We start from the raw sequence: 17,452 nt of genomic DNA on the forward strand, positions 1-17,452 counted from the left end.
AGAGATTATAAAAACGTGGGCCCCACTGCCTTTTTATCTCCTCGCTGATATGCGAAGAAAGACAGAAGAAACTCACTCTGTTCTCCAGTTTCCTATATTACCCTTGTTCTTGTCCTATTTATTCATGTTTTTTCTCCATCTTGTTGCTCTTGTGCCGCCATGCTGAACAATCACTTTGTTAAAGTGCCGTTTTTCCAATTTAATTCTGATCTTTTCTTGGGTGGACTGGCGTTGAGAATAGTTTTCTGGATGGTTTTGTTTATTAATTATGACTGTGAAATTCAAGTTTAAAGCCCCAATTTAATTCGTCACTGCTATTGCTATGGGGGTTGGGACAACAATATACAACATGTGTGGAAGAGGAGAGATTAAGATGGTTGGGTCGGTTAGCAATGATTATGGAAGGAGATAAGAAACTAAGAAAGGGAAAGATGTTCGGTTCTAAAATAAAATTAAAATATTATTAATTAGCCAAATCAATCAATATAATAATTAGTTAAATTAATATAATTATTTTGTACCAAAAATACTTAATTTAATTATTTAAGCTATTCAACATTTAAAAAAAAAAACAAATCAAATCTATAATTAAATCATTTTTGTACTCAAGGGTATTTTTGTACTTTTAGATATAATCAACACTTCTCTCTCCTCTATTTCTTTTCTCTTTATCTTATACCAAACAATCCATCAAATCTACTCTATTTCTCACATCTTTCTCTCTTCTCTTATTCTCTCTTACCAACTTCTCTCCTTACAATTTCTCTTCTATACCAAACACACCTTAGGGAAACAAGTCAGAGAAAATAGAAGAAAAATAAGGCAAGAAGATTTGCTAAACAAGCCACTAAATGACTTAGCAAATCAAGTTAGAGATTGAAGAAGGTTTCAAAGAGAAAAGTTGCTAGGAGACCATCTATTTCTTAGCAATTCAAAGCTGCACTAGTGACCTCATAGTTGAACTAAAAATCACTTGACTGTGAATATAGGCTAATTCGCTAAGCAAGCCTCAATACATCTATAGAATCTTCACTTTCATGTCATTCTACTTTTAGGGCATTCTACAGATTTTGGAAGATAGGAAACCCAAAGGGATAGCTCAAGAACGAAGATTGACAAAGTGGATAACATTTCAAGGTTTGATCATTCAACTTGGATGCAACTTCATCTCATTTCCATCTCTTTGTAAAACTACCATGAGTATGAGTAGCTAATTTTTTTTGGTGTTGGGGTTAGGTGTAGTTAACTATGATTTTATTGTAAACTCTTTATCTAGTTAGTTATATATAGGCCCCGTTTGGTTTGGATTTCTTTTACAAAAAATCTATTTTTTTAAAAAAAACTCTTTTTTTTTTCATTTTAAGTATTTGTTTAGGATTTTTAGAAAAATCATTTTATCAAAAAAAATCTATTTTGATCCTAAAATAAAAAGCTATTAGGATTAGTTTTTTTCAAAAATCTATTTTTTTCAACAACAAGGAGGTAACACATGTCCATGTTAAAACTCATTTGTTTTTTAAAATAGATTTTTATGGGTAGTAGGCAAACAAAAATAACTTCAGATATTTTTTAAAATCTTTAAAAAATAATCTCTAAATTCTTTTAACACAAAATTTATTTTTTTAAAGTTAAAACAAATGCACCCATAATCTTAATTTGATTATATCGATGAGTTATTTTTGTTCTTAATACTTTTCCGAACCTATACATATGAAATTGATTATTTGATTAGAAAATGCTAGACAAATAATTTTTATCTAAAGGATCTGAAATAATTCATATGTGGATGCTAGTTTTTAGACACAAGTTCAGATATACACTCATGATGACATGTCATCTTATGTTATTCTTAGCATGTTTTTCAGTAATTTTCATTAGGTTTTAGCAGCAAAAAGAATGAGCATTAGAACAATTGCATATGATTTCGGGACTTTTGTAATGTTTTCTATATTTGGACATGTAATTCTAGTTTTCCCGAAACATAGAAATTTTAGGGGATTTTTGAAGTAATTCACGAATAAATCATGCAAATCGGCAATCAAGAACATCTGAAGAATTGTGAAGATTCAAGGAAACAAAAAATGAAGATTCAAGAGGCCTCAGAAGACTTACAAATGGGAGGAATTCTATTCCCAAGTCCTGAGGCAAGTTATTTGAAGACGAAGACCTAAAATGACGGAAAATCGAAGAATTTGGGCCCAGGAAAGGATGTCATGCTTTTGCCCTCTCTCTCATGCGCTAGGCACACTAGCAATTTGCCTCGTGCATCTGAAAATACGGAGCACAAACGTCTTTTCCTGCTTTAATTTTGGGTAAAACCCGCACTTTTAGCCGAAACCCATGTAGAAACTCTCGCTATAAAACCATCTTTCCTCATTCAGAATTTCTGGTTCAGAACTGTGGCAGTCAAGAGGAAGGCAGCTTTGAAGCTTTGGGAGAGTTTCTATCTTCTCCTTGATTTTCTAGGGTATGTTTTTATCTTTAGTAATTTGTTTTTAGTTACCATGTGTAACTAAATCTTTTTATGTTAGAGTTCTAAGATATACTACTGTATATTTTCATTGGATTTTTATTGAATATAATATGTCATTTATTTATTTATTTATTTATTTATTTATTCTTTTGTTCGCTATTAAGTTTTATTAGGAAGTAGTTTATTTCTGTGATAGGTGCAACCCAAGATTAGGTACTTAGGTTGTGACAGGGCCTAATATTGCTATTACTAACTGGGTGTTTATATCTTGATATTTATATCTCTTTACTGATAACTATCTATCTAGGAGGTAAGTGATTATTAACTAGCCAAATATATCATAGGAATTGTTGACCCTAGACGTAGGTACTTAGTAGGTTAAACTATTGAGTCGGGTGGTGCCTTACTGCACCTAGGAATTAACTGGTTAGTAATTAGGGGAACAAATGCCTAGCTGTCCGAAATAAGCTGTTTGAAGAATCATAACTGTTGCTTACTTTTCTCTAACCAAAACAAGTAAACTTGCTCTGTTGCAAACAGATAAAAATTGCAAGTCTTTTAACCCTTAACTTTTATACCGTCAACTTATAAAAATAAGTAACGAGAATTGTTTGGACGAAAGGACAATCACTGTGGATAGGATACTCTACTTATCACTTTATTACTTGGTTAACGATTGGTACACTTGCCATATCCGACCATCAACTCACAACCTGCTATTAGATCTTAATGCTATTGTACAAATTTAATTAGTGAAACATCAGAAGTTAATAGGCACAATAGATATATCTTCATTTGTCGGACGAAAAAACATACAATGATAGGTTGGTGAAAGATATAATTGAAACCCTAAAAGTATTAATTGATCAAGAGGATACATTATAGTTATGCGTAATGCTGGATCTCACGAACAGGAGTATCACGAATTTGTCCCGAGCGTGTATTTTCATTCTCTCAATTTCTCTCACCTCCATGTATTGTGGAAAAGGAAGCATTTTAATTGGTCTATACTTTATTCTTGATGATTCGGGACAATTTCTTTCCCTTTAAATAGCAATGCTCGTTAGTTATAGCTATGGAAATCTAATTCCAAGATATCTTTTTAAATATGTGAAGTTTCATTAAAATTATTGTGTTTTTGTTTATGTCACTACAGACGTTTAAAAGTCCTAACTTAGAACTATAAAATAACTAAATAAGTAAACGAGTCACTGTGGAAACGATAATCACAATACTTTAATACCGCTATTGCATATAACACATTGACATGGTTGGAAAAATTAGTAACTATTTTAATTGAATTATATATGACTGAGTTTTTATGTTCACTATATTTTTTGGACGATGCTTCTAGATTACAATTACATTGGAAGACTGAGAAGTACCTAAGTAGCTCGTTAGTTGTTCAATATTTTGTCTCTAAGTCGGATCACATCAAAGATCTATAATGAGGACTTTAACTTAATTATTTGCACGAGTTTATTTTAATTGTAAACATTTTCTTCCAATGATTTATACAAGAGCGCACATGCGCGCACACATGCGTGTGTGAATTCTAATGGATGTTGCCATTTCGTCTTCTAGAGAAAATAAGAACATAATGGATAAAACGAAATTGAATATCTTATTATTTTAAAAAAAAATATAATAAGAAAGAAACATGCATTCCTTCAAAAAAAAGAAAGAAACATGCATTTCTTTTTCACATTACTTATTTTAATTTATATGTTTTATTTATTTTATGTGTGTTTAGTTATTTGAAATATGACACATAAAAACAAAAAAAAATTGAAGAATAATCATGAGAAAATATAATACATTGAATTTAACCCTAATTTTTTAGTTTAACTCCATAAAATAAAATGAAATTTCATTTTTAAATTATATCCTCTTAACCCGTCAAATAAATACTTTTAATGAAGCTCCTTAAATTTTTTAAAAGAAAATATCTTTGACAAAATAATATAAAGGAAAAATGAGTCCAATATTGTTGTTTATTCCTATAATGTTTTTCAATGGTTTAAATATGATATTACTAGCTCCAATTATAACATGTTTTGATTTTACTTCATGTAAGTTTTATTGTTAGGTTCAGTTTTTGCAAATTAAAAAATTGTTGTTTTTAGTCCTAACATCATACATGACCCAATATAATCATGCCATGTGTCCCAACAAGATGAATTTCGGGACTAAATCCAACAATTTTTGAATTTATAGAGACTGAACCAAAAATAAAATAAAAATTAAAAGCAAAAATTGTGTAACTGCAAGGTTTAAATTCATATTTAAACCCTATTTTTTTTACAAAGCCATATTTAAACCTTTTTAATTATGAAAAAACTTGTTTACTTTTACTTTTTTTCTGTTGGTAATTGAAGACTTTTTTTTTTTGATAAGCAAGGAGCGAGGACAGGCATCAGGAGACATCGTCGACATCCTAATTAGGTTGGCACCCCGAGACACCGCCATCCTCTGCCGCCTAACTCAAAGAAAATTTATTAAAAAATGGAAAAATAAGTACAAAGGAGGGGGGACTAGGCCAAAACCCTCCGAAAGGAACAACTGATACATAAAAAATTGATGAAAAAAAAAACACAAACAGACTAAGGAAATCTGTAATTAGGTAAACCGCATCTGTCCCGAAAGAAATCTAGTGATATAGCACGAGGGAGAGAGTCTATCCAAACCGTCCCAACCACAGAGTGACCCATATTCGCAAAATAATCTGCACAGCTATTACCTTCACGAAAAATATGAGAAGCAATCACCTGAATCCCAAGATTTCAAGCATTTTGCCATCTGTTACGAAGCCAAACGGGTACCAAATGAGGATGCGAAAAAATCATGATAGCGCTTGTTGAATCACTCTCCAACCAAATATTCCTCCAACCGTTACAGGCAGCACACTCAATAGCAATAATAATGGCCAAGACTTCTGCATAAAAAACTGAATGGACTCCAATATTACCAGCAAAAGCACCACGGAACGTCCCGCGGTGGTCACGAAACAGCCCCCCACAGGCCGCATTCCCACCAATCACCGAGCCATTCGTGTTAACTTTCAACCACGGGGCGGTGGGAGACTTCCACAAAACCGGCACAATATCTCTAAGCTTACGGCAATGAGGTGAAACCGTAAATGAGTCCAGCAACACAGAATCAGAAGGAAGGCAAAAACCCTTAGAAACATTACCTGACATTGCGATAAAGGAATGTATACGAACCTTAGTTGCATGCAACGTAGGCACCACATTTGAAAACTGCAAAGAATTTCGTGCCCACCAAATAGAATGGATGGTGTGCAAGACCGCAGCAATATAGATATCAGAGACTTGCGAAGAACATCTAGCTGGTCTACAAGAGAGAAGAGAACCAGCAGTAGAACGGTCAATAATACAGTTAAGTTTCGTACCTATCTAGTCCCAAAGCTGATTGGCAAAGTTACACCGAAGAAAAAGATGCTCTGAGGACTCGTCTGTTGACATACACAAGCTACAGACCGAGACTACAATGCAACCTCGACGTCTGAGATTCTCATCCGTTGGCATTTTATTATGATGCAGCCTCCAGTAAATACAAGAATGCGAGGGCGGAATAGCGGTGCTCCAAATATTTTCTGCCCAAGACAAAGCAGGAGCGCTAGGCCGCAGAAAATCAAAAGCATGCTTCGATGTTAGTTTCCCATCTGAAGTATGCCGCCAAACCAACACATCAGGGAGCTGACTTATTGGTAAAATAATGTTGTTGACATAGTTTTGGATGGTCACATCAGCTGTAAGAGCCGCAGGCAGCCTCAAGGTTCCATTGTCTATTACTTCCGACACCGTACCAGTAAGCTGCGCATGAAATTTAGGATCAAGGTGCATTAAATCAACCAATGGTTCTCCAAGCCAATTATCCGTCCAAAAGTGAATACTCTCACCCGATCCAACAACCCACAGTAGCAATTTGCGATTTAATTCCAGCCCAAACAGATGACTTGCAATATCGCATATATGGTATGCCATTAGTGAAATATCTTCGCTTGAAAATGGACGTCCATTGATTATGCTTTGTTTGAAGGTCCCATGCCAATTTCAAAATTAAAGCCTCATTAATTAGACGTGTAGGCTTGAGATTCAACCCACCTTCATCCCACGACCGGCACATAGTACTCCAAGAAACCGTGCACACCTTCAGCATTAAAACATCTCCGCTCCAAATGAAATTTTTTATCCAAGTATCAAGCAATCTCAGCAATCTTTTAGGCCACAAATATATATTGTTATACCCTAATTTTGGACCTAAAAATACTAGCTCAATTCTTCTTTTCTTGCATTTCGAGTCATTTGATGTGTCTCTGATCAATTGCATCTTTCCTCTGCATCTTATTTCAATGTTATTTGCAAAATTCATGGAAAAAGGGTATTTTAGTCATTTCCTGCATTCAAATTCATTTTAGTCCTTGAAAATTGTTTGTGTCTTTTCATTTGATTTGTATAAGCCCTTGTTTCACTCTCATGTCAGAATCCATTTCAAAAATTGCATTTGAGTCATTTTGAGTCAGTTTAGCCCCTAGGGGCATTTTAGTCACTTCCTGTGTTAAAACTCCTTTTAATCCCTAAAAATTGTATATGAGTCTTTTAATTTGCTTGTATAAACTCTTGCTTTAATTCCATGTCAAAATCCACTTCAAAAATCGCATTTGAGTCATTTTGAGTCATTTTAGTCCCTAGGGGCATTTTGGTCATTTCACACGAAATTTTGACAGAGAGAGGTTACTTTAAAGTACCTCATTTAAGTAATTGGTTCATTTTAGTCCGTTTTGTTATTTTTAATCGTTTCACTTGACGTTATTTTCAAATTACATTTTTCACCAATTTTATTTTAATTACATTTTAGTCCTTTTGTTATTTTGCATTTTAGTCCTTTTATTTCAGTTTTTGCAGATTAGTCCAAAGGGAGTTAGTTACAGTCCAGGTACACGTGGCAGATTATGACAGGCCAGAATATCACATGTGTCAGCTATAAATTCCAGTCATCACAGTCAAAGGGAAGACCATTCATTCTGTTACACATCATCAAAAACACATTCCAGTTTTCTCTCTCTGCTTTTTTCGATCAAAACCCAAAGTTCTTGATGAACTTGATGAATACTCATCAAGAATATCAAGAACATTCATAACAAACTTTACAACTAACCAATCCAAAAACTCTCTAGATTCTCACACCAGAATCATCATCATCAACACTCATCATCACCGAACCCTAATTCAACAAAATTCCAGAAATTCGCCACTGTAATCGATTCAAATCACCACCGTAACCTCATTCCTACTCAAAAATTTCCAGAAGATTCATCAAACACAAACACAAGACCGAATCACAGTGATGAAATCTGCGAAACGGTTCACACATCAACAGTATCGTAAGAACAACTCAAATCGAGTTCAACACATATAAACTCGAAATCATTCAAAACAAATTGAAACAGAATCAAATCCGAAAGTACAGAAGCAAGATCAAAGGTGCTTAGAAGCCTTCCGTCGCGTTCTCGTTATCTCCGGTCTAAACTCAAGGTAACAGTTTCATTTCATAAGTTGTTCATCATTTCTTGCTAAATTTTTTTTTTCGAAACCATAAGTGTAGATCTAGGGCACACAACTTTGATTTTGAAACAATAGTTTCGGATTTGAACGGAGAAGGCGAAGACGAAGCTTCCTGTGTAAAAATTTTTAGAAAAAAGGATAAAAAGTGCTCCGGTGCGGCGGCGCTACGGCCGACCACCGCATCGGAGCGTATTCAGTCGTCTTCTCCGTTTAACTTCCGGTGGTCAGTCCTAGAGAGAGAGGGAGAGAGTTTGCAGACTTTTAGAGAGAGAAAGAAAGGATGAAATGAACAAAAAACCGGTTCAAGGCCTTATATAGGCCTGTGAACCGGTTCAGCCAGTTGCCTGAGCTCAACCCGGCTTGTTACCTCCCCTAAGGCCCAATTTCCATGTCTGTAGGTCTCCTGCTACGCACACCCCCTTCCCTGTGTGATCTCGACAATTCCTTGCTTTCTACACCCCTGTTTGCTCCAAATTGCTTGATAAAATTTCTAAAATTTTTCTAGTTGTTTTTCTTGATATTTTTTGTTAATTCTTGATGTGTTTTATATGTTAAAATTGCTTAGAAAAATATATGTGAAAATATTGATTGATTGTTTAGTTTAGTATTTTAACTTTGGTAAAATCTTGAAAAAACTTCCAAATTGTTTGAACATTCTTGTGGTTAATATTGATATATGAGACTTGATTCTTGTGTTTTTTTCCTTGCATGTTAAAAAAAATTGATAAGAGTCTATGCAAAATTTTCTTGTGATCTTGTGGTACTTCTTGTCCATTTTTGTGAAGTTTTGCATGCTTTTGATTCTAATATTTTGCCACATTATGTTGACACTTAATATGCAAATATGTGATGTGTTTACTCTTGGGAATTGTGTTTGTTTGGTTGTTTCGAAAATGCAAATTGTGAATTTCTTGTCTTGTAAGTAATGTGTATTGTTACAATGGGAAATAATGTGTGAGATGGATTTGAAAATGCACTATAGGTCTTGGCTCATATTTGTCCTTATGATTCTCATAATATGGCTGAAATAAACCATTTGAAAATTACCATTGATATGGGGATTTTATGTCTGGAATTTGCTTTGATGTTAGGGCAATTTTTCAAGTCCATTTTCCCATTTTTTTGGCTAAAGTTTTTTGTTACTTTTTGGTTAAGTCTTGTCCATTTTGTTGTGCAATTTCTACTTGCTTTATTTTCCATATTATATCTTGTACTACTAATCCATTTGTTTCATGTTTCATACATCATGAGCATTCCATACTTCATCTCCTCCTTCACTTTATTTCTTGCACTTTAATTCTCATGCCAAGACTTAGAATGTGAAGACATAGGAATTTTGTACTTTACTTTATGCTTTTTAATTCTTGCAAGATCATAGAATGTAAACTAGGCCAATGATGTAAAGGACAATGGACTCTAATGATGTACACCGACACAAGCACCGACACATGCACACACATCACATAGATATTTTTAGATGTATGTTTAGGATATGTATGCTTAGATGTATGTTTAGGAGATTTGAAACTTAGAAAAAACTCTCTTTTCCAAAAAACATGAACAACATCACTCAAATCATTTTCTAAATAAACCTTGGGATCAAATCCCATTGAATTTTCCTTTTCTTTTCTTAAATAAAATCTTAATGAATTTTAATCATGCTTTGACTTTCTTTTGCAAAATAACTAATTCAACCTCACAATTTCACAATCTTATGCCCTTGAGGCCTCTCTCCCTCATTCTTCAAAGTTCCAATTTTCAAACTTAAAATCAACCAACAAAAACAAAAACATTTTTGGAAGAGAACTACGGTGGAGTTGATTCCTTAAAAGGGTACGTAGGCAAGGAAACAATATTCCTTCAATTCAAATAAAATAAAAAATTCAAACATCTTCTTCTCCCTCCAATTCTTCACGTAGTAAACACTTAGGTGTAAATATCATTTTTTAAATAGCATTTAAAAATAAAGCGCACGCGTAGAAAGTAAAGACGGTTCCTATAGGTTACTATAGTCGTTATGGGTGCCTAACACCTTCCCGTAGCGAAAACAACTCCCGGACCTCGATTCTCAAGGGTTTTGCTTATTTTTTCCCTTCCCAAGAAAAAATGAGATATCAAAGGTTAAAAAGGTTCAAACGTAATCAATGTTTGACACCCCAAAAACCAAGATAAAACATATATGAAAGGAATAAACAAGCATCCCATGAACAATAGATTTAACCAGCTGCACCCTGCCCATGATTGAAAGAACGGAACCCTTCCACGTAGCAAGTTTACTCTTAATTTTGTCTGTAATGGATCTGAAATGAATAACCTTCGGCTTCCCTTGATAAATAGGGCAGCCAAGATACATAAAAGGAACAGCTCCAACATTGAACCCTAACATATCAGAAATCATGTTTACACGAGCAACAGACATAGAACCCGTATAAAAACGGCTTTTTGCATTATTGATCACTTGGCCCGAAACCTCCAAATATTTTTTAAAAATATTAAGAAGCTTCCGAATATTAGTCTTCAAACCTGTGCAAAAAATCATAATATCATCAGCATACAACACATGAGTAGGAAGATAAGTGCCTTGACAATATGACATGGGAATGAGGCGTCCTTTCTCTCTGGATGCAGAAATCGCCCTGCTGAGAACTTCATCCGCCAGACAAAATAAAAGAGGTGAAAGAGGATCACCCTGACGAACCCCGCGAGAGCAAGAAAAGAAACCAACCGCCTTTCCATTGACCAAAATAGACAACCTTGCAGATTGGAGAATAGCAAGAATCCAATTAATGAGCGTGGAAGAAAAACCGAAGTTATTTAGCACCATGATTAAAAAATTCCAATCCAACGTGTCAAAAGCCTTGGAGATGTCGACCTTAAGAGCAATGTTTCCCTCATATTGACGTTTGTCAATTGAGTTGATAGCCTCTGAAGCCAGAATAACACAATCCGAGATGTTACGGTCACGAATAAAACCCCTTTGCTCCATTGATATTATGCGTGAAGTAATAACAGCCATTCTATCCGCCAAAATTTTAGTCACAATTTTAAATTGAAAGTTTTCAAGCGCTATAAGACGGTAATCAGCCATAGATCCTGCACCTGGAATCTTTGGAATGAGCACAATCAAGTTAGAATTAAAATTAGGAGGCAAACTACCACCGAGGAAAAATTCTTGGACCGATTGCACTACATCGACGCCAATGATGTCCCAAAAAGTTTGATAAAAATGGCCACCAAAACCATCCGGACCAGGAGCACCATCTCCATTAAGAGCAAACACCGCTTCTTTGATCTCATCTATCAATGGAAGGCGTGTCAGCCTATGATTTTCCTCCTCAGAAACTAACAATGGGATAGTCTCATCAACCAATGTGTTCGGCGAACAATTATTATTCATGCTGAAAATTGCTTGAAAATAAGAAATAATATGTTGCTCTATTGCCGTTGCATCTGTTAGAACATTGTCACCTTCCTGTAAAAAAGATATAGACTTAGTCGCTGCCTGAATATTAAAGACCCTGTGAAAGTACGCTGTGTTTCGGTCCCCATTAATAAAATTCTGATCTCTGGCCTTTTCTTTCCACAACTGTTCCTGAAAATTTAAAGATTTGGTTAGTAATAACTGAGCCTCAAGTTCCTGAACATAGAGCTGATCAGAAAATCCCTCAGAATCAATTAACAATTGTATGCGTTGCACTTCATCCATAGCAAGTTTAACTTGATTGTCCACATCTCCAAATACATTATGATTCCAAAGCTTAAAAGCACTTTTCAAGTTACGAAGCATAGCTTGGAATCGAGACATACCATGTCCTCTGACACTCTTTGCCCAATTTTCAATCACCAATGGACGGCAATCCTCATGAGACGTCCACACCTTAAAGAACTTAAAAGGTGTGGCGTGTTTAACTGTAGAGTATACCAATGAAAGCAAAAGTGGATTATGATCCGATTGATGGCGCACCAAGGCTGAACAAGATGAATTGCGCCAATAATTAATCCAATCCTCATTACACACTGCCCTATCAAGCCTTAAAGCCACATTTTCATTACCAAAACGACCATTAGTCCACGTGAAGAAAGAACCCCCAGTAGGTAAATGGTGTAATATATTAGCATTGGACCAATTTAAAAAATCCTCACAAGACAAATTTGGCGGCGGTCTCTTACCCCTTTTCTCATGTGCACCCAAAATAGCATTAAAATCACCAATAAACAACCATGGCCCTTGAAAACAACCTTGAAGATGAGTTAGATCAGCCCAAAGTTGTCGACGCTTCAAATAATAATTACTAGCATAAATCCCGGCAATATATACAGTGGACTGAAAACGAGAAATTTTCAAAGCTATACATTGATCCGAAACGAAAATAACAGTAGCAAGTAAGTCATTCCCCCAGAGAGCCCAAAGATTAGGCAGCAAGGAACCTCTATTATTAATACAATATTTAGAAACACCTATAGATGGCCAATACCAAGCAGGAACTTGATGAAAATTAATCATAGGCTCAGCAATAAATATCAGACTTGGTTTGTGAGACAAATAATTTTTTTTTTTAAAGCAAGACGAGTGTCCGGATTACCAATACCTCTAACATTCCAATAAAGAACATTCATTGATCAGTCTTGGAATTTTCACCCCTAGCACGGGTTTTTGGCGGCTTTGGCATTATCTGCTGAACTTTGACTTTCTGTTTCTGACTCTTTTTAAGCATCGGCATAAAACCTTCCGCGGCTGCTCTAGCATCGTATTCACGAACTCTTTCCCACAAATCCAAGCCATGCTGAATATTCTTACTAGGGTGAACATGTTGTTGTTGCAGGTCCACCCCATCATGTTGCGGCATAGCATCTCCATCATGCGATACAAAAATATTAGGTGGCCTCATCAAATTATCTGCAACCGTCACATCAACATGTGCATCAGTGGATGGACGTGCAACATTATCACGAGCACCCGTGGGACTCTCCTCCAGCTCCCGTGGGCTCATATGATCATGCTCCACTCCATCCTGAAGAGATTCAGAACCATCATTCACCGCGGGAACCTCCACCTCCTCCGTCGATGTCTGAATTGTCGGAACCTCTTCCCTAGGCAGTATGTCCTCACGCCCAAGAGGGGATGAATGCGAGTCACTCTCATGAAAACCAGTGGGACTCTCCTCCAGCTCCCTTTGGCTTACGTGATTATGACCCACACTATCCAGAAGAGACTTGGAAACAACATCCACCACAGGGTTCTCCAACTCCTCCCGTGATATTTGAGGTGACCTCCTCTCTTCTACAAGTTGCACGGCATCGTGCGCATCAGTGGAAACAACCTCCAACACAGGTACTGCAGAGTTCAACTCATCAGTACGCTAAATACGATCAAAAACATTATGTAACGGGATACTAAACGAGTTTGATGTGAAATATGAAACCGGCACTGCTGGTAAAGAAACCGGAATCGATTGAGTATGAGTGTTGACAGGGACAGGCCGTTTCGTCTGCTGAACTGGGACAGAAGTCCTGGCAATGGTTGTAACTGTAGAGAAAACAGAAGTGGGAACCCAAGAAACATTCCCTCCAGTGGCCGAAGTTGAAGCACCTCCAGCTTTGGAAGTGGGTGCGTCCTTGGCTGGTTTTTTCCCTCGGTCGACCTTTTCCTTGGCAGCTTGTGGGTGCAACCAACGGCAGGTAGTGATGTTATGTCCAATAGAATAACAATGGTGACAAAATAAAGGCCGCCTTTCGTATTGTATCTCTACCTTAAATGCATAACCCTCTCTTTCCACAAGGACCTCATCATAAGCCTTCTTCGATAAATCGATGTCGACGAGAATACGAGCATAGTGCCCAAAAGTACGGTTTCTAGTGGGACCATCTATGTCAATTGGTGTCCCAACTGCACTGGCAATTTCCTTCAGAGTTCTCTCCCTCCAATACTCCTGAGGTAGCTCCACTAACCGAATCCAAAGCGAGACATGAGTTTGTTTCTGAGTCAAAAGCTTAAAATCCTTAGTCCATTGTGAGAACCGCAATAAACCGGGCTTGAGATTGACGGTACCTACTGCCCAAATTTTTTTCAAATCCTCCGCCGACTCAAAATGAAAATCATAGAACCCTTTGCCAAGCGGTACCATTTTCCATCCTGCTGAAGTCTTCCACATATTTCCAATTTTAGTGTTAAGGTCCCATGCAGAATAAGACTTTTCTCCTTTGTTAGGAGTCAGTTGAGCTCTCAACACCTTTCTACAATCCTCAACCCCTTTCTGATATTCTTCCTGGCCTATTCTGATACTCAGTGCATCTCCCTTAATACAAGGAGCAGGAAAAGGCAGTTCCTCATAATTATGTGTTCCCGCAAGAGCTGAAGCAAAAGTAATTGCTGGTCCTGTAGCCTGAGGCGCCACTGTTGGTCCAAGAACCTGAGTCGTCTTTGTTACAATGGGCACCAAAGCTGCAGAAGTTGTGGCCTCTGAGACCGACGGCCATTGGCTTTCGTAAGCCATTCTCCTGGTGCAAAGCTTCCCTGAACCGATTCTAATTATGGTGCACACGTGTATCAACCTTTGTAATGCCCAAAGGCATTAACGCGGTTGCGTGACTCCAAATGGAAGAACCAGTGAAGGTGAAATCAGGACCAGGTTGTGCAGCGAAACAAATGAAAATTGTATGTATAGCAATCGAACAGAAGGGAAAACAGCTACAAGGACAACGAAATTCTAATTATGGAAGTCACGTGTACCAATCTTTGCAACACCAATCGGTATCATCACGACTGCGTGCGTCCAATGGGAAGAATTTCGGTGTTCAAAAGCAAACTGTAACCCTAGGCCGGAAAACTGGAAGCTCACGGCAGAAACCTAGCTCACGGCAGAACCCTGATTCCTTAAAAACTTAAAACTGCTCGAAATTTTTGCACTGATTTGTAAGTGTTCAAGACTTTTTTCATAAACAAAAAAAGTTTAATTAAGTTGAACTCCAAGCCTCATCAAAACCAGAGCATTTTTTCAAAAACATGTTTTATTAATTTTTTTTTCTTACTAGTTTATAATAATTTCACTGTTAAACATTGCAACAGAGTCATAAAAAACTCTCACATGAAAAGAAAATATTTGGATTAGGCAAACTTTTGTTAGTGAAAAAACTTGTGCAACCCACTAGCCTATGTTTTGGAACTTTTTTCTTTTGGCGTAATGAAATGTTTTTGCTTATTCTTCTTTTTTTTGGTACCATATTTTTCCTTATTTTACTCTTTCAATATATAAATAATAAAAATAAATATTATAATGTGGACCTATAATTTGTTGGAACAAAATGTGTTTAACAATGAACCTTAAAGAGTTTTGATGATAACAAGGTATTAAAAATTGTAAATTGGACTAGCTAATATTTGTTCAAGTGTACAGGACCATAATTAAAAAGTTACATCATTGGTTGGTTCTGAATGAGCAAATAAAGAGCAAAAGAAAATGAAGCTTAGATGATTCTGAAGGCAAAGCGCTCCTGAAGTCAAGCTGCTCCTGAAGAAATACCGCTCCTAAAGTAAAGCTGCTCCTGAAGAATAATGCTTCTGAAGACAAGAGGTCCAGAAGCCACATCATCAGAAGCTGCACCATCAGAAGCTGCAGAAGTCACTTCATCAGAAGCTGCATCATCAGAAGCTGCCTCATCAGAAGCTATTTCACCAGAAGCTGAATCTCAACTGGATTTGCAAAAGATTCAAGAATTGAAGAATTATCAATGCAAAAGCTGTCCATTGGATTCGAAAACACAAACAAAGGATTAGTGGAATTTTGCAACGGTCATTTCAAAGGTGTTTGAAGGCTTGTGCTTGCATTTTGGACGAACGCGTTGACATTGTACTTTGTACGGATTGTACAACCACGTTCTCCACTACTCTGTTTTGTGTCCACGCTTCAAGACAAGAAAACAGCTCCAGAATACGGTCTCGCCTGCATATATGTTCCTTTGGATAAGGAATGGATTTCAAATTGGTTCTTTATAGGACAACAACCAAATCAGGCAAAAGATCATTGGTGAAAGATCAAGCTTCAACTAACGACTCTTTGGTGTGCTGGCAATTTCACAACGTCTCTTTCACACCTCTATATAAAGGAGTGAAGACCTAGAGATTTGGTAATGCAAGAACGCTGAACGAAAGACTCACAAGATTTTCACAAGTACCAAACCTCTGCTGAAATTGTTCTGCATTCACTTAGAATTTCTGTGTCTCAAAGTCATATCTTAGAAATTCTTAAGTCCATTGAGTCTGTATCTGATTTGTATTGTGAGCACCTCTGATTGTATATCAAGTGTTCAACCTTAAACAATTTTCTGTGTAATTTTGTTTAGTTAGGAAGTCTCTTGCAGTTGTGCTTGAGCAGGAAGTCTCTTGATTGTGTTCTTGAGCAAAGGAAGTCTCTTGCTTGTGTGCTTGAGCATTGGAAGTCTCTTGCTTGTGTGCTTGAGCATTTGTAATCAGATATTACTCATAGTGAAATCTCCTTGGAAGTGCAAGGGGGACTGGACTACTTCCGGATTGTGGAAGGAACCAGTATAATTGCTTTGTGTCGTTCTTCTTCTCTCTCTCTCTGTTTTATTCCGCTGCTTTTAGATTCTGATTATCACTTCAGAAGCTGTCTCACCTAGCTTCTGATCAGTGTGTTCAGTTTTTAGGAGAAACGAAGAATTTTTCAAAACACAATTCAACCCCCCCTTCTTGTGTTTTTCTCACCTTCAATTGGTATCTAGAGCCTTGGTCTGTTGTGTATCACTTAACCGTGCAACAGTCAAAGATCTGAGAAAAACATGTCTACTCCTCCTCCTACTGGTTCTGGTGAAACTAGCTATAAACATGTCTCACATGATTATAGTGACAGTAAGAAATCCAGTGTTGGAAAGATTCCAAAGTTCAATGGAGATGCTGAAGAGTTCTCTTGGTGGAAGACCAACTTTTACAGTTACATCATGAGCCTGGATGAAGAATTATGGGATATTCTGGAAGATGGTGTTGGTGATTTAGTCCTTGATGAAGAAGGAGCTGCTGTGGATAGAAAGAAACATACTCCAGAACTGAGGAAACTTTACAAGAAGCATCATATTATCAGAGGAGCCCTTGTCACTGCCATACCCAAAGCAGAGTATATGAAGATGAGTGACAAATCCACTGCTAAAGCTATGTTTGCTTCTCTCTGTTCAAATTATGAAGGGAGCAAGAAGGTCAAAGAAGCAAAGGCTCTTCTGCTTGTACATCAGTATGAGCTATTCAAGATGAAGGATGATGAAACTATTGAGGAGATGTACTCAAGGTTTCAAACCTTAGTTTCTGGGCTACAGATTCTAAAGAAGAGCTATGTTGCTTCTGATCATGTAAGCAAGATACTCAGAAGCTTACCTGCCAGAT

The 17,452-nt window shown here is 36.7% G+C and overlaps 1 protein-coding gene across 1 annotated transcript; it reads right to left on the minus strand.

Moving 5' to 3' along the window:
* Positions 1 to 12,674: 12,674 nt before the first annotated feature.
* Positions 12,675 to 14,555, minus strand: LOC146953364 (uncharacterized). Its single transcript, XM_085741446.1, has 2 exons — positions 13,485 to 14,555; positions 12,675 to 13,421 (listed from the first exon to the last, which is right to left on the minus strand). Exons 1-2 carry the CDS (start codon positions 14,553 to 14,555, stop codon positions 12,675 to 12,677), a joined length of 1,818 nt encoding a protein of 605 aa, XP_085597572.1.
* Positions 14,556 to 17,452: the final 2,897 nt, after the last annotated feature.

Source organism: Medicago sativa, chromosome 1, assembly GCF_051527215.1.
Source record: "Medicago sativa cultivar Bolivia chromosome 1, Bolivia_mono, whole genome shotgun sequence".
NCBI lineage: Eukaryota > Viridiplantae > Streptophyta > Magnoliopsida > Fabales > Fabaceae > Medicago > Medicago sativa.

Excerpts from the sequence above, each read along its gene's own strand:
- LOC146953364 (XM_085741446.1), bottom strand. The coding sequence starts at position 14,555 with ATGGCTTACGAAAGCCAATGGCCGTCGGTCTCAGAGGCCACAACTTCT. Across the intron at positions 13,422-13,484 it reads TTTCTTTACCAGCAGTGCCG|CGTACTGATGAGTTGAACTC; the intron begins GTTTCATATTTC and ends GATCGTATTTAG.